The sequence below is a fragment of the Poecile atricapillus genome, chromosome 2 (genome assembly GCF_030490865.1).
Source record: "Poecile atricapillus isolate bPoeAtr1 chromosome 2, bPoeAtr1.hap1, whole genome shotgun sequence".
NCBI classification, from domain to species: domain Eukaryota; kingdom Metazoa; phylum Chordata; class Aves; order Passeriformes; family Paridae; genus Poecile; species Poecile atricapillus.
In genome coordinates, this window is record NC_081250.1 from 51,575,702 (window position 1) to 51,600,537 (window position 24,836).

General features: G+C 38.4%; 1 protein-coding gene across 4 annotated transcripts in view; it reads left to right on the forward strand.

The window, feature by feature from the left end:
- TPK1 (thiamin pyrophosphokinase 1) overlaps positions 1–24,836 on the forward strand; it is a 296,432-nt gene that overhangs the window by 87,954 nt on the left and 183,642 nt on the right. For 2 of the 4 annotated variants that reach the window (XM_058832787.1, XM_058832788.1), the window contains exon 3: positions 22,461–22,530. In XM_058832787.1, coding sequence (XP_058688770.1) covers positions 22,461–22,530 — 70 coding nt within the window. Of the gene's footprint in view, positions 1–1,737; positions 1,882–6,597; positions 6,678–22,460; positions 22,531–24,836 lie in introns of those variants that run through there. The other 2 variants (XM_058832786.1, XM_058832789.1) reach the window with 2 other exon arrangements.

Sequence of the window (24,836 nt, forward strand, 5' to 3'; positions counted from 1 at the left end):
AAATATTTATTTTTTCTAACAACAACAACAAGTTTCCTAAACAGGCATTATAGCTCATAAAAATTACTTGTTTTTAAGTCAGCTCTGGAAGCTATGCTCATTCATGTGTTTTTATTGAACTTAATAATAGATGATCTTTTTTTATTCTTGTCCCTTGCTTCCAAATCACATATGGAGAGCATAGTTCATCTAAGCTTGCTAGAGAGCATGAAAATGACTTGGAGTTGCTTCTCCAGCATGACCTTAATTAAAGATGGCATTTGTTTGATGTGTATGGCGAAGTGTGAAATGATGGTGGTTGCTTAGGTACTGGAGTGTTTTGTGCCCTCATCCGGGAACATGTGTTGAGTACTTGGCCTCTGTGCCGGTGTGCTCTGGGCAATGTGTTAGTTACAGACCACAGCAGAGGTCTCCACCCACATCATCCCAAGGAGGATTCCGTGAGGCTCTGCACGTGTGCACATGGTACTAATGTGAATGATTTTCAAGATCTGACCTGAATTTGACTTTGTGGTGGTGGCAGTTTGTTAATGCTTTACTTGAAAATGAACCCTTTGGAGGTGTGCACCTTTAAGCCAGTTCTGCTCCCTTGCATCATGAGGAAATGTCTGTTGTAGGGAAACCACTGATCGTGACTGCTCTGTGTGGGAAACTTTTTGTATTGATGGCTTAAAGTATTTTTTAATAACTTTTAATAAGCAGAATCACAGAATCATTTAAGTTGGAAAAGACCTCTGAGATCATTGAGTCTAACCTTTTACCTTCTACCAATCCTCACTTCATCAATTAGACCATGGCAGGAAGTGCTGCTTCCAGTTGTTTCTTGAACAGCTCCAGGTGTTGACCTCACCACCTGCCTGAGCAGTCCATTCCAATGTTTAACAACCCTTTCCACAAAGAAGTTGTTCCTGATGTCCAGCCTGAACCTTCCCCAGCACAACTTGAGAGTTATGTCCTCTCATCCTGCCACCTGTTACCTGGGAGAAGAGACTGACCCCCACCTGGCTACTACCTGCTTTCAGGTAGCTTCAGAGAGTAATGAGGTCTCCACTAAGCTTTCTCTTCTCCAGGCTAAACCACTTCATCTCCCTCAGCTACTCCTAATAAGACTTACTCCCCAGACCCTTCACCAGCTTTGTTGCCTTTCTCTGGACATGCTCCAGCACCTCAATATCTTTCTTGTAGTGAGGGGCCCAAAACTGAACACAGGATTTGAAATGCGACCTCACCAGTGCCAAGTACAGGGGACAATCACTAGCCTGGTCCTGCTGGCCACACTATTGCTGTTACAGGCCAGGATACCACTGGCCTGCTTGGCCACCTGGGCACACACTGGATCGTGTTCAGCTGCTGTTGATCCACACCCCAAGGTCCTTCCCCAAGAGCCAGGTTTCCAGCCACTGTGTGCAGTAGCCTTTTAGCACTGCCTGGGGTTGTTGTGGTCAAAGTGTGTGTCCTGGCCCTTGGCTATATTGAACCTCATACTGCTGGTCTTGGCCCATCAGTCCAGCTCATCCAAATCCCTCTGCAGAGGCTTCCTACCCTCCAGCAGTTTGACTTGGTGTCATCTATGATTTAATCCTAAACCCCCTCATCCAGATCATTGGTAAAGATATTAAAAAAGTTTCCTGATGTCTAGTTAGACAGCAACCACATCCTTCCCTTCATCCACCAGGCAGGTCACCTGGTGAGGAGATGGGGCTGCTCAGGCAAGATGTGTCTTTCCTAAACCTGTGCTGGCTGGGTCTGATCCAAGATCTGTTTGACCTTGTAAGTGCCATGTGCTCACACTCAAGATAATCTGTTCCATAGCCTTCCCTGACAGGATGGCAGTTTCCTGGATCCTTCTTCCAGCCTTTCTTGTGGATTGGTGTCACACTGGTGAGTTTAACCACCCTACTGAATATGTATGATTCAAAAATAATTGTCAGGAGCACTGTTGAAAAAGCAGATCTTTCACTTGAGAGCTTTGTTTTCCTTGTTTTGCTGCTTCATAAATAAATATTGCTATACCAGTGCTCTTCAAATAGTTTAGCATAATCGATTACCTTGAATTTTACCTCAGTTAATATCAAGATCCATATACCTAGAAGATTAATCAAAATATTTCTGAAATAACATTTTCTGTTGAAAAAGATACTGTATTGACAATAAATAACTGTCTCTGCTTCCATAAGTAGCTTACATAAATATAGAAAGGATTTTCTCTTGTTAGAAAGAATGCTAAAAATATTTTAACTTAGTAATGCATATGTATATACAATGTTAATAAGCATAGAATTCATTTGTATGTACATGTATAAATAAAAAGTGCAGAACTTGGCTTTGTGTATTTTTTGTTCAGTTTTGTTTTGGTTTTTTTTTGTTTATTTAGCATATTTCCTAAAGATTCTAGTAGAGTCAAGACTTACCCTCCCAAAGAAGTGAGTATCAGAATTATAGTAGAAGGTTCCAGTAGAGAGGACAGTAAAGCATGCAGCTATATCTACATGAGCTAAGAAAATAATTTCCATTTTCGTTCACTTGGAAATTAATTTTTGACTGCTAAACTTTTCTGGATTATCCTGTTTCTTTTGGAATGGGTCTTTACTAAAGTTCTCATTGATCTAGTTCTTAATATATGTATTTTTTATTTTCTTACTTGAGATGCTTATATTAACGACTTGGAAGCTGAGGTTGAAACTCTACATTTAAAACTCACAAGAAGTAACATGCTAAAGCTTTATATTTAAACCCATAGGAATTTGCTTGCTCAGTGACTATGCTAATAATAAATTATGTACATAAATGTATGCACAGAGACACTCACCTTACTTATTTCTCCTCACTTTTTCCCTTATCCCCTTTTCTAAGCTGAGCAATCCTTGAGGGAATTGGCTTTGAGTGTACTGCAGGACTGCTGGGAAGTGGATTTGTGTGTTAATTTTAGATGGGTTTTAAGCTTGCTGATAACTTTCCCTTCTGTGATGAGATTCCCTTTTATTAGTTAATGCTGACTTTGCTGCATTTGGACTGCATTCTCTGTCACTCTTTATGAGTAGCAAAGTTACAACCACCATAAAAGCAAAGAGCATGGAGGAGGAAGAGGTGGAATAAAGAATTTATTTTCATATATTTGGGATTACACATAACTCTCAAATGGTAGATTAAAGTGGGTTTTAATGGTCCCCCTTAAGTTGGGGGTGGGTAAAATAAACCCAAACAAAAATAAAATTATTTACTTAGACTTCCTCTGTGCCTGTATTACCGTCATTCTTGTTTCAGGTTAATGATTAAATGGTGCCTTTTTATTTATTCAGATCTGATTAGTAGGAGTGAGATTTAAACATTTCCTTCTGTATTAATAGTAGCTTGACAAGCTCTCTTGTCTTCAAGGTGAGCTGAATATTATAAAGTGGAAAGGGAGATTGGGGGCATCCCTGTGAAAACTAGAAGTACTATAGAGTTCACACATGGGTAATTTGAGGCTTGCAAAATACTTGTGTTGAATGAAGAGTTGGTGGAATTGGATTAATTCCTTTCCTCCTTTATCCAATCACATCCCACCACTTGATTCAAATAACAAACTCCATAGCTTAGCTTATCAGAAGAAACCGAGAATTTTGGTTGAATTTTGATTCTGGCTGTTTCCCAGATATTACTGTTTAGTTTTGCATTCAGAAGATATAGAATGTATCCTTCAGTCTGTTTTTCATTGCTCAGTTTTAACTTGAAAAGCAAAGGAGAGTTTCTGTGAGAAAATTCATAGCACATACAATTTTATTTCCCAATCACTTTCAATTTAGTAATAATTTGCTTGTTTTTAAAGTGTTTTGCTTATCCAACTCTCCTGAACCTGAGGTGCAGTATCATTTGTAATGCACCTTAAAGACTAAAAAGAAATTGCTCAGTTTGTAGTATCTCAAATATAGCAAGAAAAATGCTTGTTCTGAAGCAGTGATTTCTGGTGCTTCTTGACTTCTGGCATTTATGTAGCCAAGTTATGGCACCAAATTTAACACTTAAATGAGAAAAGCATTTGATTTATATTAATATTGAGTAAAAGGAGTATATGCTTGCTGAGAAGACTAGTGAATGTGTGCAGAAGGCACAGCTGAAGCAACTGATCTCAACTGAACATAAAAAACATTAAAAACTCACTAAAGAAAGGTACCATGGATGTTACTAAAGGCCACACATGCTCAGATGTTCATATCGTGAGGGGCATAGCAGCTTTCTGATAGAGATGATGTATACCCATAAATAGAGTTGAAATGAACGATTTGTTTTAATGGATATTTTAAGATGATTTTGTGGGGAAAAAAAATTATGTGTCTGTAGCCTCTTGTACCTTATTTGTCCTTCTAAATTTTATTAACGTGTCTTTTCAGGTTAGGCAGATAAATTTGAGATACATATTTATGGACTTTTCAGCTGTCTTTTCACTGTTGGTTTGAACATTCTGTCTTTGTTAAAATCATTTGGACTTTGGTGCAATAAACAGATGGCTTAAAAATGAGAGCTGAAGATGTGCAGTATGAGCAAACAGTGCACATGTGCCTCTCGGCAGTGGTATTTTAAGTAGCTGTAGCTGTATGGATTCGCATGAGCTGAAGCTGAAACTTCTCTGTTCTAGCAGTAGGACACCTTGGAAACTTCACACAGCGAACTTATAGGAGAATAACATTTAGCACAGCACTGCTCACTTTATTATGGAGCTCCAATCAGGTCAGGACATGGGTCAAGCTATCAACCATGTCACAAGAACATTAAAGGTCCCTTGGCCACCCTTGAGGCACATTTCTGATATGGCAATTACAGTAACAAAGTCTCATTTCGCTTTTGGGTTTGTTTTGCTCTTTGATTGCATAAAACTGACTGTTTCTAAAACAGTCCATGCTACTATACAAAAGGGGAGAAGAAAAATATTTTTAAATGACAAAACTACTAAAAAGACTGGTTTAATGTTGCCATGAAATAGTCAATAAAAACCCAGGTGGAAATTTAATATTCTTTAATACTTCAAGCAACAGTGTACTGAGCATATTGAACATTTAGAGCAGTGATCCTTTCTTTCTCATCATACACATTACACTCTCCTTTTTTTCTTACATTGTGATTACATTTCCATACATTACCACAAACACTTCTCTAAAAGTCATGCCTTTTAAAACAGAAGTATTCAGTTTAAAAATGTTTTTGATTCTACTACTAAGTATGTTTTTGCAACAGATTTCCCTGAACCTTGTCTGTCAGAGAAATATTGCAAGCAGTATGTGCCTGTTATGTATACAGATGACCATTTCTTAAGCCCAAAGAAAATCAAAATTTAACAGGCCATGCAGTTCTTTCATCTTTAAAAAAATAAAAAAGGAAGACATTAAAAATTCAATTTTTAAATAAAATTGGTGACTGTTTGGACTGTAATCATTACCTTGATGTTATGCTTTATGGAACTAAAACCTTTCACAACCCTATTCTTCCCTGACTGCAGTCTACAGGGTTTTCTTTCCCCCTGTAAAGCTGCTTCACAGTGCAGGTATATATAAGCTTCTGTTGTGTCTCCCCTGGTTCAGGCTGCATTTTCAGAGTTTGGGCTTCACCTCTGCCTGCTAAGATGGATATAGCAGTCAAGTGTCCCATTCCCCATGCCTGAGCGCTGTCTGCAGGGCTCTGCTGTGCCTGCTTTGCCTGCACCCACCCCTGCACACCTTCCTTGGGTCGCAGACCAGGTAATGCTGGTGAAAACTATTGCAGGAGTAGAGCCATGAGCCCATCATCTCCTGCCTCGCTGGGTACTCACACTCTGGGTACAGTTCACAGTGCAGTAAATAATTTTGGCACCTTTTTTTCTGGTCACAGCTCAGATCTTTGCTGAACTGGTAAACAAGAGGTCTTGCTTGTGCAGAGGAACAGAAGGAGATGATGAGTTTCTTTCCCAGAGGTTCTCTTTTATTAGATATTGTACAGACATAAGTAAGAAAGTACTGCTGCATTAGGGATTGTCATTAGCAACCTATAGGTTGCTTCCAGTGGGTATTGTGTGTTTGTAGATATTATGTTACCCATTTTTTCTCTGCTTTGTCGGTCTTGCTTTTATTAAGGTAGTGCCTGGAGAGGGTTCACGTGCCAGTCAGTGTAAGCACAAAAAGTCTTAGGCCAAGCTCCTGTTCATATTAAAGTGGTGGGGTGGGGGTCGGAGAGAGAGAAGAGAGAAGAAAGAAGAGTAAAAGATATAGTAAAAGATTACTTTGATTGCCTGATGCCCCGCAGTCTGTTTTCTTTTAGTGTCACTAGCTACCACCATGGCATGGTGGTATCAGCTTTGGTGGCAGTGTGAAATAGTACCTCAATGCCTCATTGGAGGAGGACTAACTCGTGTTTTCACACTCCAAGTTCTTATACTTCTCCCTGCAGGAAAACTGAGTGTGCCTCAGAGAGGACAGCATAAAACCTTTGATGCAGAAGTGGTTTCAGTTTGTTAAAGAAACAAAACCAAAAAAACCCGCCAAGTATGCTCTACATGCAGCTTTAAGGGCATTCCTTGATGAAAAGCTATTTTACTTTTATTTTAATTCTAATTTATTTTTATTTTAATTTTGAGTTATTTTCTTCCAGGCAATGGCTGGAAACCCCTCCTGGCTCAGTTTGCTCAGCAGTTCTGCTGATCTGCACCTTCTGCCAGGTTGACAGCGCAGGTACTCAGCACATTCAGGATTTGCCCCAGTGCCCATTTCAGGTCTCTGCACAACCTTTGCTTACTATAGTGTATATCTGCTTTCTAAGTGTTCTTTTAAAACTAAGTTAGCACCTTTAGTACTAGATTTTGGTAGTGGCTATAAGAGTACTGACTTTTATATCTCTGGCTTAAAGCCATTTGAAGAAGTCAGAACCTTGTAGGATCTGTTCTTAGCAGCAACAGCCCTCTTTTCAAAGTAAATCATGGCACTGTAGTTAATTCTAGGAATCTCTGGACTATTAGTATTTTTCTTGCCTTGTCATTATTTAAATACTTCTCTTGCCTTGTTAGACTTGTAGCAAAAGAGTAGTTCTTAATTCAGCTGGCAGTTTCTTTGTAAAATGGCTCAATGCAGTAGCAGAAAATGTTTTTTTTGTGTTAGTGGCAACTGAAGGCTAATATTTCAGGCATGAAAGAGTAGAAGGGAGAGACTACTTGACAGCAGGCTGAAAACTCTTCTGGAAAAAGCCTTCTCATCTCACAGAGACATCAGCCTCTGCAATTTCTCTGCAGTGTGAAGAGAAAAACATTACAGAATCCTAAAGGACTTGAAGAGGGTGAAAAATGGTGATCCCTAATATCAGCCTGTGGCTGAAATGACACAAGAGCTGAGCAGAGGTGTCTGCCTCTTGTTTTGTGCTGGGTGTAACCCAGCTAACACTGCTCCCTAGAAGATGAAATATCCATAACCTGGGATGGCTGGACACGAGAGTGACAGGAATTTATGCATTATTCATCTTTAAAAGGCCCACTTCAAGAACTTAAAGGCACGATTTCAGTAGTTTGCAGCTAGTCTTGGAGGATTAAAACACTAGGTGCTGCATGGAGTTCTGTTTGTACTGAATAGCAGTAAACTCTTTAATGTGTCAAGAAGGCTGAGCACTCAGTAAGTGGAAAACTAAACATAAAGAATGCTGCTATGCAAGCTGTTACCTTAATAGTAAGAGTTTCCATGCTTTTTTTTTAGGCAGGTGTGTACTAGCAATCTGCTGTTTGATTATGTTTGCAGCTTAGCAAAAGACGAGTGTACAGCTTACCAGCTGTCAGGAAAGTGCATGTTCTTCTTGTCTACCACAAAACATCTTTGCCTGCTTCTGTTCTTGTCTGCGTCCCAATAATTTACTAATTGCTGAACTTCTGCCTTGCAGCGACACCTACTGCCAAGGACAGGCTCCACAGAAAGCTGCTTCTTGGCTTAAAGGTGTCATTTACTGCTCCCCAGGTGATTGCTAGTAGCTTTTCTAGAATACATTCAAGTTCCCCATCTTCTTCCCGATTCTGGTGTTATTGCAAAAGAAATAAAATGCCCCTGAGGCCAGCAGTTTGAACCCACATGGTGTACATGTAGCAGTCCCAAAATTATTGCCTGTGGCTGCTTTTCACACCAACTGTTTGGGAATTAAATCACTTTTTATGGAATCTCCCCTGTTCTGCAGGTGTGGTGGGAAGTGTCGCTTCAGCACGTGGAAGTGTGTTGGTTGGGTTCAGAACCAGTGCAGAATGCACTGTAAATTACACATCATTCTGCAACAGCAAATTAGGATGTGTGTTTGGAAATGTACCCTCTAGAGTAAGTTGAAGTAATTATGTGGCTAAAACCTCGATTTTGCTGAAGTACCAGTATTTGCTAGCCACAGTCTTGATCCATTAGTAGGGGGATTGATCCATTAGTGAGGGGCATGATTCCTGGCCTGGCTTTGGTAATCTCCCTAATTCATATCTGGAACTGTTTGCAGCTTATAGCAGAAGGCAAATTTTATCAGATAAGGTGAGTCCTCTCTCTTCCCCTTTTAAATCCCTGTTAGAGCTCATTTCTTCTATACCCTGACAAGAAATTGGAGGGTTAGGGCCAGCTGGAGGATGTTCAAGGTGATTAATTAGTGTGAAAGGTGAATAGAAAGCAGTGATCCCGTTTCTTAAAATGAGAAACAAATGTTAGGATGAGGTTGACTGCTTTGGAAAATCATGTCAGTAAAGTATAGATATGTTTGAATATAAATGTAACTCTAATTCCCATTTCTTTCTCCCTCCAAGCTGCCTTGGGACTCACCCTCTCAGGGTGCTGCTAGTAGCCTAATGGAAAGACTGAATGGAGGGAGATCCTGAAAGGAGGCCAGGCTTGAGTTTTGCTCAGAAAGACATAAGTCTGTCAGCTGCAATCTTTTGTTTTTCTGCAGGCAAATTTCCCAATAGTTTGGTCAAAGATTGAGCAAGAGTAATTGAACTGGACATGCTAACTCTAGTATATGGGCTCACAGGTATGCTGCAAATCAAATGAGTCGTGCAAAAAAAAATTAGCAGAATGTCTGCTGGCTAGGAATTGAAAATACACCAGGAGGGAAACTTTAGTGATATCCTCTTAGATGAGAGAATTTGTTAGTTTATATTTTAGTGAAATATATTTTCCAGTGTCAAAATAGATAACTTATATCAGTAATAGAAAAATAACATTGTTTTTTCCAGCATGAAAGTAATCCCAGCAGAGATACACACACTGTACCATGCTAATACAATTCTACTTTAATACAAAGTAGAACTTTAATATCATTCCTGAGATGTTACTATTGCATTATCAAAAATGAATATCAGCAAGAGCAAAATGACTGATGTTCCAAACAATATTATTAAAATTTGCAGTATGTCTCTTACAGACTGCAACGTAAAGGTTACCTTTAATTTTTTGTTGTGGGTTGTTGTTTTGTTTTTAGATTTATTTTTCTGTGTGGCTAGTTTTAAATATTTCTTCTTATATAAGCCTTTCAGTATTCTTATGTTTTAACAGATCAGTGGTTTGGTGGTTCTCTTATTTAGGTATGCATTTGGGGGAGTTTTTCCCAAATGCATATTGCATCATTTTACTGTTGAATGGGTGGTCATTCCTCTTTAGAAGAGGAGAGACTGGGAATGGCCTGGTGAATTCAGTTGTGTTAGAGAGTAAATGTTTCTTTAAACATTGCTTGTTGTTTTCACTGTATGTGCGGAAATGCACCCCTCATGCCTGGGAAGAAAAGAGATATCATTTGATTTCCTACCTGTCCCCATTCTTTACTCTCAAACCAGGTGAGGTAAGGGGGCCAGGGGTTGTCTCCTCCCCCTGCAAAGGCTTTCCCATCGTTTTTTGGTGGCTGGGAGTGCAGCATCAGTGATGACTTGGTGTGACCCTTGTCTGCTGCTGGAAGGAGGAAGCATCTTTGCACCAGGATAGAGTAGTGTGCAATTCCCTTCTCTCCAGTGGCATGGGAGCCATTCAGATGGAGAGAGTGATAGCAGTACCATGTCTGCAGCTCCCTGGACACACACACTCTCCAAGGCCTGTTTGCCTCCACTCTGAACCTGCCCAGGGTATGATATGAGCTTTGACAAGCTTCTGGCATGGGAACAGCTTGGCTTGGTGCTCTCAGCCTTGGAGGTGTGACAGGACAGCGCATGAGGTTATTGCATGTTGAGAGAAATAGCATGACCCTTACCCCTTTTATTCTTGCTTATGGTATAAGAACCTGTCTTCTCTGCTTTGTTTTCAGAATGTTTTTCTACAAAACCCCAGGAGGTCCATGCTCTTTTGCTTACACCTTTTACTTTTCTCTCATAATTGCTAAATTTTAAGTAAAGTAAACAAATTATGTAGCTCATAAAGCAGATCCCGGAATAGGAGGCAGTGGGGATGAGGAGCAGCAGTGGGGGAAGTATGGAGAGGGGTGAGGACCAGCTGCATGCAGGAACCTCTCAAATTATGGCTTAAAGCAAATAATACTTCATGACCCTTCAAGTAAGCCTCTTAAACTGTAGAAGTAAGGTGTTGGGTTGGCTACAGGAGGAGTTAATCACATAAATGAAACCTTCTTCAGTTAGTCACAGCTATTGATAATGGTTTGCTAAAAGAGCATCAAATGTTTCTGAGACTGGAAAGCCAGCTGTAAAATCAAATTTCTGAGACTTCTTTTCTCTGCCAGGAGACTATTGATAGTATTGACAGTACTCACTTTTACCTGTGAACAAGAAAAATGAGAAAACAGAATCTCTAGTTCTCCTTTTTTTAACATTATTTTAGTTTATAAAGGCGGCAATTTGGTCACCTTTTAATCTTTCAGAGAAATCATTGCATCTTTAAGTAAAAGCCCCCCTTCAAATTCCAAAATCCATTAGAAGCTCTGGTGACTGTGCCAAGCAAGTGGTGAGGCATTATGCAATTCTTTTTCTACATTGGCAAAACCATGCTTGATGCCTTTATGGTACCTGCGTAGCATCTTGTGAACCAAAGATCCAGAGGTGTCTTTCTAGGTCTGTGTGAGACTGATTTAAACAAGGCTGAGTGCAGGACCACACTACTGTAAATGAAAATGTTGTGTACTAATCTGGAATCTCCGGTATATCTGGCAGATAAGGTAGCATGGGATTGGTACAGTAATTCAAATCACATTTGAACATCCTGTCTTCTAATATTTTCTGTTCCTGATAATGAAGTGTTTAGCATGGACAGTGCTTGTAAATTAAATAGAGTATTGATACTCTTTTTTGCCAACACTTGGCTGATTTAAATAAGAATATATTAGATATACTTAGGACATTTTTATAAGCTATATTTCTTGGGAAAATTTAATAGGGTGATAATTTCCAATTAAGTAGCAACATTGAAATGGAACACTCTTTATAGTAGTGCTCACAGCTGCTGTTCTTGGGGTTCTTTTTCACTGAACCATTTTGAGAACAAAGAGCAGCAGATACAACATGTAATGTATTACCATTTCAACAAGGCTGTATCTTGGGGTTTTGCTTGTTTGTTTCACAGGGAACCTGTTCTAAAAGCAGACTTTCAGAATAAGCTCAGGTGTGCTAAACTAAGGTTTTGTTCATTGAATGCACAGGTTTCAACTACAAGGGGAAAATGGCCCCAAAGAGGAGGTCAATAAAGATTAAGTGGTTTGGCTTATCCTCAGATGATGGCAAAATGATTTTGTATTAGCATTAATTTATAACGGGATATAATACAGTTAGATGGGAGGTAATTTAAACAAAACAAAGAATTCATACCTGGTTTGCATGAATTCACTCCTAAACTGCAGACTTAAATATATGCTGAAGTCCAGTCTCTCTTCTTCAAAAGGAAAAATATTGACCAAAATGAGAGGGAAAAGTTCTTTGATTTTGTACTTTTAGGCCTGTTTGTCTTCGTAACACATTGAAATTGAAGGCCTGGAGCAGTAACTGTAGCATTTTGATAAGTCATGTACAGTGTACTGATTATCTTTTTTAACTGGAAACTAGACATGGACAAATCTGCTACTAAAATCAGGTTTTGAATAGTTCAGACCACCAAACAGTCCCAAACTCGGGGGTGTGAAATCCCCTGAGCCTCTACTTTTCCATTTGCTCTAGGCCCTTCTCCCTTTTTGAAGGCTTAGGAAACTTCCATAGGGTTTTTCCAGAGATAGAGGACAAGAGCTGTATCTACTTAATGCAAAGACCTATAAATTTATTACCTGTTTGCAGCCTTGCTATGCGGAGAGTTGTCACACAGTAGTTTATTCCATGTGAGAATATACACTCAGTTTTGTACTCTAAGCTCTAGATTGCCTCCTACAAATATCTTTACTTGGAAATTTTGTGTTAAAAGTTCTTTTATAGCCTTAATAAAGAGAGGTTTAGAAATCAATGCACTTGTTTCTTCATCACTTTTATGAGCTGGGACATTACTGCTATGCCATCTTCATTCATAACCAGACTTTCCATATAGATGTTGATTATTTTTTTTCAAGGATGACAGCATTGGTTTTGCATTTGTGCTATGTAAGAGAATTCAGATGTGAAATCCCATTTAGCACTCAGAAATGTAGCTTCTAGTCTGGTTTGAAGCCGATTTTGGCAGTCCAAATGAGCTTTCTTTGTGTCTTGTGATGATTTAACATATTATTTCATCAAGACAGCTAAAAACTTTCTAAAATTATTGTTGGTGCTGATTATGTCTTTTGAAAATTCTAATTCACACCTTCTATATTATTTTAAGAATGAAAATATCCTATTTTGTGCATTCTTTGGGGTTTTTCAACTATTTTATTAAATAAGAAATAATGAAAGAAAAATTTGTTTAAGAAAATTATACCATAGAGCTGATCTTTTATATCAGGATGCTAGCTGGCCTTCTTTCTAAAGTGTTGAAAAACTTGCTAAAAGGAAGTTCCTAAGAAGAATATTAGTTCAATTTTAGATCTATTTCATGTGGGAAGATTTTGGAGATAAAGATTAGTCTTGATGCAAGTAGCTAAAACTCTTCTTTTCCTAAGAGGAGCAATACATTCTAATATCAATGTTCATTTTCATCCTTGGAACTCTATTAAACTGCCAGTGCTAGAGTAAAAGCAATGCAATCCACTGCTTCCATGAAACTACTCTGGTTTAGATTAGTGCAAGTGCCAGTGCATATGTACTTGTAGTTTTTCCAAATATGAAATAAAGTAGGTAAGATCAGGTCTTCTTGTAATTTTACATTCCCAGTTTCTTCAAAGAAACTTCTGCTGCAGCTTACCACTGCCCAAATCTGGGAGTTAAGACAACAGAAACATTATGGGGGTCAGTCAGAAACAAGAGTGAAACTGTCATAAGTTAAATAATAACGGTTTGGGGAAGGGGGAGAGGCTTTGGCCATTTCTCTGGAAGGTGTTACAATTCTTTGCTTAAAAATATAATGAATACTTACCTCTTAAAAGTAGAGGAAATTACTAATACACAAGAGTACGTAGCATGAACATAGGTTATGTTATTATGACAATAGAAAATAAAGTATGTTATACCTTAGTTCCTAATATTTCCTTGTCTGGCTTTTTGTTTGTCCCTCTTTTAGGTACTTATTTCCAAGCAACTTTTAGACAAAGATTATTCTCTTCAATATTTTAAATAAGTTTTCAAGTAGCTGTCAAAGTATGCTTGATCCATTCAGAAATTTATTCACTGTAACAGTCTAGTTGTCTTTTAACAGAATTGGAGTTTCTGACTTTTATGAGCCCTGAAATGTCCTTGGCACACTAAAGTTTTTGTTAGACTATGATATAAAATGGTTGTGTGGAAATCTGTTCTGGGCTGTAAGGAAAGATGTGTGTTTTAGTAGCATGAGAATGAATATATTTTGTGCAATTTAAATAAGTGCATGATTAATTTTTTTATGAGTTGCTGGCTACTGCAAATCCAATTTAGGCAAGCAAAAGTTGAAACATAAGTGCATTAGCTGAAAATATTTAATCATAGACATGAATATGAACTTATCATGCTCATTGCTTTACATTTGCAGATTGGCTCGAATTATTAATTAATTTTGTTGAGGGGAAGAAGAAGAGACAGTAGCACTAATCTGGCTGTGATGAGAAACACAGAATTGCTGGTTGCTAGCAGCAGTAGGAAATTACTTTTTCTTTGCTGGTTTAGAACAGCTGACCAATCTTTCCCAAATATTGCCACCCTGCCTGCCCCACATACTTGTCATTCTGGGGTAGGGACCAATGACTTCATGAAGTCTGTTATTGCTGATGCAATGCCAGATCAAAAAAAAGCGGCTTTGTTTTCTCTTTTTGGCAGATGTATAATGCAAATAAAGGTGATTATTTTTTTAGTCAGGATTTTTTCCATATAGAAATAGAGTCAGCTTGTTACTAAAGTTCATCTAATAGCAGTGCTGGCCGGCAATTAAAATTGCAAGCAGTTGTGGTATTCCATCATGTTTGTAGCTGTTTGCTTTCCTTCTGTCAGAAATCAATGCTGCAGCAATGGAAAATAGGAAATGAAGAAATAAAAAGTTGCATTCAAAGCTTGAAGTCAATGGCAGTTACAACCAATTATTAAACAGTATGATTTTAAAGCTTCGGAAATAAAATTAATGTTGAAGCCTCTCCATTTCACTTGATAATAAATGCAGAAAAAGCTAGCTGCACACTCTTGCAGTTATTTCACCTTCAATTATATTTTGATGAAGGATCAGCAGCGTTGTCTGTGGGGGTTTGGTGTTTGAGACTGGGTTGATCCTTCCTCAGCAATCAAGGTTTACAGAGGCAAGGTCTGCAAACCAGGATCCAACCCAACCCTGAAGCCGATGTGTGGCACTACAGGAAGGGCTTGTGAATCTCTGGGGAATTCCTGGTATCAGACCAGACTTCAATCCAATGCAAGTATATGGCTGTAGAGAGCTTGTATTCCTTCTCTGGAAAATACAGATTTAAGGCCCAGGTAGGACTCCCTGCTTTTGTTTCAGCAGCTTGTTTGATTTGTGAGGATCTTGGATTTGACAAGTTGTTCTTTAAATACATTCAAAACAAGGAGTGTGTCAGGAAAAAAAGTCAGGATTAATATTATGCACTTCAGTGCATTTTTCCTTTTTTTTTTTTTTGTGCTCTAATCAGTGTTTTCTTACTGTTACCCAGTAATAATAGATGTGTGCTCAGGGCAAAAAGAAAAGCTGATTAAATGTTACATTATAGCTTTAGCTGTCATTTTTCAAACAGAGAAAACAAAAATAAAAAATGGAGAAAATGAATAAACTTCTTCCTGATTCTTCCCCCAGTGGCATCAAGCCATATGGCCTTGTCATGAAAAGGTCACTTAGATTTTAATGGAAATGATAGAAGCAAGTACTTTATGTTTGAGCTCTCTCCTCCTGGTTTTTTCTGTGACCAAGCACTGGGCTGCTTTGCTTGTGGAGCCTGTTACAGCGGTGGGTGTAAAGCAGCTCAGCAAGTACCAGAGCTCTTGGGTTTGACAGAATGGGAGAATGACAGAAAGGACAAGACAAAATCATATCTTTAGTAAGGCTTGTAGGAATATTAAAACTAACTCCTGACAAGAGATTACTCCAAACCCAGCAGCCTTGAATATGAATCATCATCATGAACTCTCCATTGAAGTGCTCCTGAGGACAGTCCTGAAACTTACTTTTAGTGAAATCCCAGTTGCTCCCTTGCCTCTGTCTCTTGACTGCACATTACTTCTACTATGTTTATTGGTACTCAAGGTTTTTTGCTTGAATTTGTGTTTTTTGGTACTTACGAATATATTTGTTTAAGAGTTGCTCTGTTCTTTTATTTTTATTTTTTTCCCCAAATTAAGTATTAAGATGTAAGTTTTGCTAGAATTTTCTTTTAAACTAAGATTTTGTTTGGGTAACTGTAACATTTTTGGCTAAATTTCAGTGGTGGCTTTTGTCTGTGGGAAAAAATGGTTTCCTTTTCCATGTGTTTAATTTCTGTGTGAACTTTTTAAAGAGAAGTGTTACCTGTGTGGCTTTAGCTCAATATTGAATCAATGCACTGAAAAAAGAATAGTGTTCCTAATTCATTCTCACATTAATTTCTTCCTTGTCTTCTCATATTTAATTGTTTAGTGAATCCTGCCTCTGGTTGGCTGAGATCTCTATGATGTTTACAGCTCAAAGCAGAATGACTAAAGAAGCTTTATAAGAAACGTATAATTAGCTTACCCAAAGTACAGTTATTTTACATCTGAGATCCAGTCTGGTCCATATGGGAGAAGACAGCTACCACCAGTTTTGTTGATCCATTTGCCTCAGGACCACTGGGTACCTGTGTTCTTTAGAGTTTAGCAGTTTAATTTAGAAGACATCATTTAGTTATAAGAGATTGGTAGCTGGTGGATCTTTCTTGGATATGCAAACAATTTTAGAGTAGCAGCTCTCTGATTGTGGCACCTCAGAGCTCACAAGCCCTCAAGTGTGCGATACTCTGTCGCTAACAGTGAGGCTTGGGCTGATACCCTCACCCTGCCCCATCTCCACACTCCTCGAGGTGCAGCCTTTGCCTGCTGGCAAACACAAAGGGATTTGATGTCAGCGTTCCACTGAACTCAAGGGGAATTTATGATAGGTGCCTGTGCACAAAAACAAAGGGGTGTACACATCATTTTATCTGTGTGCATATGATTTGATTATAGTATGAATGTTACAATCTCAAACCTATAGTTAATCATTTTTATAATTGTAGGCAACTCTATCAAATTGCTCCATAAATATTAATTACTCAATGACTAGCTGCTGCTAAGCCCTTTTGCACCCTTATCTTTGCATCTGGATCCTTTGCACACTTACCCCCTGTAGCATTCCGAGCTTCCATGTAAATAATTTCAAATTGCTTCTAATTTGATCTTTCTTTATATGCTTTCATCTTTGTAGTAAGCAGTAGAATGAATCTTTTCATCAAAGCATATGTTCTATTTTCACAAATTCATATTAAACCCTGCTTTCACCAATGTCTTTGATGGTGTTTCTTTAAGTAGCCAAACCACTCATTTGCTATGTAAGGATGGACCTATTTTAAATAGTTTAAAAGCCTCATAGCAAGACCAGTGTCCAACCACAACGCAGAAAACTATTATGGACTGGCAGTCAATTTGCTAAACAGAGCTGCAGCTGACAGAAGAGGGATGTCTGCAGTGCCCTGTAATTGATATGGAGTAGCAGTTGCAAACAGTCCCAATAACACAGGTGGAAACACATGGGTAGGAGGGAATAGTTGGAGATGCAATTAGCATCTATAGCAATCTGCAGCTGTACAAAGCCATAGGTTTGTTAGATTTATTTTTGCAGTTTCTGCAGGACAAAGGAGAAAATGAGACATCACATAAATACAGATTATGCATTTTGTTGTTGGTAACTGCTATTTTATAGAAATACTGGGACAAAAATGTGTTGGCCCTATGTATCAAGCCAACCAAGCAATTCTCTGCGTATCTATCATTTATTTCACATATGTATTACTACCAGCACTCCAAGTCATTAATTAAGCAGAGTTCTCATATGCATAGATTTTGCTGGCAGGTTAATTATGGTTACCAGGCTGCTGAATCAATAAATGAATGAGGAAAAGAGATTGCATACCTAGAAGAAGTTGTGTAAAATTAGAAAAGGAGCAGAGGGGCTATACTAAAGCTGTTTTTAGTGGGTTTAGTGTTGGGCAAAACGGTTGTTAAACAACACAGTTTAAAGAGAGTTGTCACAAATTTGAATTTAAGCAAAAAACATGTTTTGATTTCAAGATCTGTTTTGGAAAAGAATATATTTTAAATGCTAATTAGAAGGAATAATAGAATAGGAATAATAAGGTTATGCTTTTCTTTCCCAGGTATTGGTAATGTTTATAAATGTATTCCCTTCTTATGTACTCATGTTAGACTGGAAGAGTTGCATCTGTTCTGTGGAGTCTTTTGCCCAACCTGAATTTGCAGAGCTATTGAATGTGATCATATACTTGCTCCTTTTCTGTTAGCTCACAGCCAAGACCTTCCTTTTTTTGTTTGATATGTGTTCATATCCTGTCTCACAGGGACAGGAACTTTTTTGTATTTGCCAAAGGGGTAAATAAATACAATAAAGTAAATTGTTTCAAATATTTTTGTAGTGTTAGAATAAGTTTTGTAAAAATTAATAATTAGACCTATCATTGGTGCCTCAAATTCAGTCACTAAAGGGGAATACTTCACTCCTTACTAGCAGAAGATGCACCATTTAAAAGGAAGGGCATTGCTCAGAAAGGCTTTTGTTTCTTCATTGATGCTGCCTGTGAGAAACTCTTAGATGGGATGGCTTGATAGTATGCTCTCTATGTAACTCTTCCTTAGCATAGGTGGAGCTGAGGGGTATCAACTATTACCATCATTTCAGACAGTGCTGGACTGAACACATGCTGCTCCCAATAACTTGGGAAGCAGTTATTGACACTGGAATTGAGTTCCCCCCTCCTGTGCAATAAAACAGTTGATTTTTTGATTATGTCTCCATGCCCTAGTTCACTGAATGACACTGGAGTTATATGAGAAAGGAATCTAACAGATAGAAAAGGTGGTAATTTGGCAGACGGAGCTATTTCTGAGTGGAGCTTAACACAGAATATTCAGATTGGAAAGGTGGTAATTTGTGGTAATGCCAAGGAATGCAGATTCACATGCTGAGCTGAGTCTGCAGTGCACTTGTGTCCTTGTCCTCTTAGCATCATCGCTTCTAATAACAGAAGCGTCAAACAGTACCTTGGGGCTCTGCAGCTGAGCTGGGTGCCAAAAGCACAGGCCTCCTCTGCTTCCAGTTGTGGTTGGAAAAGCTACAGCTCCCAATTGCATATCACAATGTTTTCTCTGGAGGTGTTGGTCCTCCTGACCCACCAAAGCTCAGTGAGCTACTTGGACAACCATTCCATAGTACATCTCAATTCACAGAGACAGGGTTACCTGCCTCTAGCACTTAGATAAGAGTGACTCAGTTTTCTTCTGACATGCATGAGCAAGAGCGGACTTCCACGTGAAGCCCACCTAGCAAATCTGGGGGGTCTGCCATAATGTGATGGTACCCTTTGGGCCAGAAGAGATGGTAAGAACATTTGCTGTTCTGGCTGGTTGCTTAAGATATTTTTCACTTTATAAGTCCCACCATCTACTTTTGTCACCCTGGAAGAAAACTTAACTTTGACCCATTTGTGAACCTTAGCGCTTCATCTGTGTTGCTTTCTACCTTTTAATTTACTTTTTTTTATCTGTTTAAACTGAAAACGTCTCAGAAAAAGGTGTTTCTCTTTTCAGGATGCCAAGTCAAGCAAAACAAAGCCCAAATCCTGTTCAGGTCCTTCAGTTTCTGCTGAAATAATTAACGAGGTTTCATGTGAGGTGTTGCAAAGCGCCTAGAGACTGTTGGATTTGCCTAGGCAGTTGCCGTGGTGCACTTTGGCTAAATTGTTGTTTTTAAAGCAATTTTGTTTCTAATATAAAAGGCCCTGTATAAAATCAGTTCCTGTTATTTTACATAGAGAATTTTCCATCCAAACTGTAAGTTTAGAATTGCTGACTATCTCCTTAAACACTTCCAGATAGTAATGATACATAATTCTTACAGCTAACATATATCATTACTTTCTGTCAAGCAAAGCTTAGTTCATAGCTGTAGAAATATTATGATTTATTGGCCTCCAGCCAATCTGTTAATTACCTGCTAGTTTCTTAATGCAACTGGGGCTTTGTTTGATTTCAGTGTAAGTTATTGACTTGCTGGTAAAGGATCAGTACCTCATAAATTGTTTCTCCAAATAACTTTACAATGCTACAGAAGTTTGTTTTTTTTCTTATTTATATAAGGCAACTTTTTTGATTTGAGACATCAAATAGTAGCACCATATCCGTGTGAAAAAAATCGAAGTGTCATAGATCTGTCATGTAGGCACCGTCCTGTCTTTGGGAGAATCTCAGTGCTTTTACTTGTACCAGACTGATTGAAGACTTATTTGTTTTGCTTAGTTTGATTTGGTTGTTTTGGTCATGTTATTTTAAAATTATAAGATCAGATGAAGGTATCTTAGGCCAGGCTTCATTTGAGGTAACTCCATTGAGAGAATATACAATAGTTAAGGCTCTGGCTGTGTTAAAATAATTGAGATCGATAATAGATTTTATTCTCTTTTTATGTATCTCATCCCATTATTTTTTCTTTTTTTTTCTGCAGAAGTTATAAGCTCCTTTTTTGGTTTTTTTTTTTTGGTTTTTTTTTTTTTTTTTAATGTGGGAGAATAGATGGAAAATTCACTGTTTTCAGAAGGAAAAAGCTGTAACTGTCTGGGAATGTTTGGGAAACATCCTTTAGGCAAGTCATGTGCATTAGGTCCTAGGTCTTGCTTAGGTGCCTTCTGTCTGCTAAATAAGCCAGTGGACAGGATAGCTGACTTAAGGACAGGTATTGCACACTCTCCTTGCAATGGGCCTTTACTGTGTTCTGTGTGAGCTGAACTCCCTGACACAACAGACATGTCCAGGTGAAAGGAAGTATATCAATCCATTTTCAGCTGTAACCTCAAGTGAAAGAAGTTAAAATCTTCCAGTCAAACACAGCTGGACAAAAGTGTTGTTCTTGTTTGTGACTTTGTATTCATCAGACTGGATGAGGCACTTGTCTGGAGCAGTGGATCACCATGGTAAGTGTCTGGCAAGCTTCTAGAATAATCTAGAAATTACTTCACCTAGTAAGATTTCTCAGGATCAAATCTGCTTGACCTTGGCTTGTTAATATGGGTTTGGGTGGAGGCTAAAAGGAGCGGGTGAAGTGGTGTAAGGAGACAGAGAAGAGTATGGTCCATATAAGAAGGCTGAGGGCAGTAGTGAGAGCAGGAGCAGAAGCTGTGCTGGAAGCTATACAGAGGAGTACAGTGCTTGTTCTCCTGCTCTGCTCATGGCTTCAGCCTGAAGAAAAAAAAAAGCTGAGCTACCCAAAGTTACCTGTGATGAACTGGTAGCTTTTGTGTTGTCGTGCTTCCTTCTTCCCTGCCCCCCCACCCCAAAGAAATAAATTGTCAGCCAAGGTCACATGGTACTGCACAGTAGATATTAATTTACAAACACTACCTGTGAGAGTTCAGCACCCACATAAGAAAGAATGACTTAAAGATGAGAGCAGCTACAGTGGTAGCTGTTCTCCCTATTTGTAAAGGCTGGCTAAAGAGGGGGAGAGGTGAATTGCCCATCAAATGTACACCAAAAGGAAAGATACAGGTTTGTATCATTTCTGAGGGGTGGTTCTGACTGAAAAACAAACACCAAAGGAAACCAGCTTTAGCTGAAAATTGGATTCTCTGCAGCAAAACATGCCTGATCTGATTGTTTGTACCTTTTTTTACTTGTCTCTCCTCTTTTTCCCCCCTGGCCCTGTAGTCCTTTCAGCTCTTTCAGGTTACCAGTCAGTCTCTCTTTGCCTGGAAGGAACACTCTGCCCTAGTGTGGAAGCAGCAGCTTCCTTTATCTTGTGTGCTATAGTTATCTAACTTGTGCATCTCGGAGCAAAACTGATAAAGACTGCTAAGACAAGATGGTCATTTTCAATCTTTAATAGCTTATCAGGTTTTAAAAACCTCATGAAAGAGCTGTGTGTTAGTGAAATGATGATTAATAGGGAAGCTTATGAATAAAAGATACCAATTTATGTTTGATTTTGTAATAATAGTGTTAGACTTGTCTCTTTTCTCTGACTTAAGTCTGTATAAACAAAAGGATCACAGAAGAACAGCATGTCTCTGCTTGTTTAAATCAGCTGGAATTAGTGGCACATGCCCTTTGTGGTCCCCATGTTAGGTGGAAGTGCTGAAAATTATCATGGTTTTGTACCAGGATAGTCCAAGATTTAAAGCTAAGACCTAAACCAACTACTTTATATCAGAAGATTCAAACAGTCTGTGGAACAATATAGGAACTGTAATAAAGTTACCATTTTTGTGTCATAGGAGGGGGAAAAAAAGAGAAAAAGGGTGTTGTCATGATTAACTCTTGGTTATTTTATTTTCACAGTTGTTATGCAGGTTGCTGTAGAGGCATCATAGGGAACTTTCTGCCTGGGTGAGAAGATAGCTGTGTTTACAGTGCAAGTTCGCAGTTGTGACAAGGTGGAGAATCCATCCATAGGTGGAGGGTGGGCCTTTTCAGGTTTTTAATACTTACCTGTCTTGTAGTTTAAGCTGGCTGGGCAGTAGGTTCAGATAGATACAAATAAGCTATTCGGAAGTATGGTGGCACAGTCAGATGAAGATTGGCACTAGTCTGATAAAAACAGTTCAAATTTCTCTTTAGAGAAACAGGAAAGCAGTCAAATACAGGAAGCTAAAAGCCATACAATATCTCAAGCTTATTCCCTATGCCACTATGAACAATTAAGTTTACGCAGCACTGTCAGCTGGTTCTGGGTTTTTATTTATAATGCAAATGCACTGATGTTCTCTTTCTTGACTTGCAGCTGCCCTGAGAGCTTGTGCTGATGGAGGTGCCAATCATCTCTACCACATCACAGAAGGGAGCCAGGAAAGGTATGTGAGCAATACACTTGAAGTCACTGCAGTCATCTTTTCTCAATGAAAGTAAAATGTGGAGGAGCAGGATCTGTTCAGTCACATAAGTAGCTGCTTGCTCTGTGCATGGTACTTTGATGAACTGTGGCAGGTAGTATAATATTTTCTCCACATTACTTTAAATTTTTATTCCCAGCTACAATTTATAAAAACACAGGTAGCCTGAAACACCATTTACCCTGAAGCCCACTGATCTTTTTTTCCTCTTGAAACCTCCGCTCTCAGTTTATCTTGTTTTGTGCATCCATCAGTTAGGCCTCTGAAAAAATTTGCTGTGCCCCTATCAAAGGTTTCCTAGAGGAACATCTGATGCCTGTCACCAGGAGCTGAAACAAAGTGTGTCCTCTTCATTTTTCATGTGAGGCCTTAGAGAAAATCTACTTACTTAGTGAAGTGAGATGGATAATAAAATAGGAAGTCTTTGTGAGTTATTTTTCAATTAGCATTAGGGCATTATAAATGACCAAAGGCAAGTACAGAGACTGTCTATTAATGTGTACACTGGGTGAGGAAATATGAATGAAAGAATATGTTATTGTTTTCTGCAATGGCATTTAAAATTTTAAAACATCCCAGATTTCTGCACCAGAAGTGTTGAGCTGGGTTTGTGATGCAAAATGCTTCATTCAAGTGATTTCTTATCTTTGTAGTGGAACCATGGAACATTGTGCAGATTTAGCTTCCTAAAGATTCCTCTTGCTTGTCTTTAGGATTTTCAGGTTTTTTGAAGAAGAATTCATAAATAAGTAGTTTCATAAAAGCAAATTGATAAACTGACTCTTGGAGCAAAGGAATGAGAAGGGCATCTTGTAGAACTTACCACCTTATGAACAGTTTTATTCATATATCAAAATCTGACTCATAGTTTGCTTTTCATCTCATGGGAAGTGTGTAATGGAGACATGAGGAAGCTCAATTTCCTCCTCTCCTTCAGAATAAAGACAAGAGTTAGGGTAGTAACTGTAGTCCAAAAGTAAAAATTAAAGTAAAAATGTCTTCCTTTGTCACCTGTTTACCTAAATTTCTACAACTGCTAAAACCAAGACTGGAGTCTGGGAAGCACTACTGTTGTAGACTAAGTTTTATAACATTCGATTTCTCCTTTTCTAGTAGTTGCTCACAGAGCCATGGAAAATTTAAGCAGGTGTCTGAATTCAAGACTGGCTTGCAGCAAACAGTTCTCTTTGATAGTGGTGGTGCTCTCCAAAGAACAACATTTGAGAGCTTTTGCTTTACCTTCTCTAGTAACCCATTCATCTGTTCTGCACACCTTTATGTTTGTATTAAATAAATATAATTCAGGGAAAAATAGATGATTATGCTTTGACTTAATAGTTCTTTCAGTCTTACATAGCTGGCCCTTGGAGAATTCTTTTCCTCTATCATTCTTCTTCTCATCTTAATTGCTTTGGGTAGTTGTATTTTACCTTCAAAGTAGTTCTTTTGAAACAGAAAGAGGAGACATGCATAATTTGGATTTTTGTCTTTAAAGAAATCATTCTGCTGGAAAGAATATCCATTTACTTCTCTGAAGTATTTTTCTTTAAATTCCCTGTCCATTGTTATTAAAGAGCTGTCTGCTTAGACTCTACTGACATACTAATCATTTTTAATGCTGTCTTAACCTTTTAAAACTACAATTTATTGAAAGCCGTGATATCTAATTGTGTTGTATCAAAACCTAAAAAACAGGAGTCCTTTAATTTTAGAGAGATTATAATATACGAGAGATGTAAATAAAGAATTTGATAATTTGGGCTTGATTCTCAGTGGCAGTAAATTTTATGAACAATCCTTTAGAATGGGAATTAGTGTTAATATTTTGTGAAAAGAACAGCTTGCAGTATGGTGCTGTTGTACAGGTATCTTCCTTTGGAGGTAAGTTCATATTACAGAATCACAGAATGGGTAAAGTTAGAAGGGATCACAGTGGGTTGAAAAAGCCCTTCTTGTTGTCCTTGACAGCCTTGGCCAGCTTTAATTCCAGATGGCTCTTGACCATCTTCATCTCACTTATACTTAGTGTGACAACCTCTCTGTATTCATTCCTAGTGTCCTGACACTGATTCAATTTCCTGTGTAGTTCCTGCTTACACTTAAGTAATGACAGGAGTTCCTTCACCATCCACAGGCTTCTTTCCCCTTGGCCTGATTTCTTTCTTACTGAGATGTAACATTCTTGGGACTGGAGGAAGTGATCCCTGAATATCAACCAGCTCTCTTTGACCTCCGTTTCCTGCGGGTCTCATTCTCATGGGATTCAT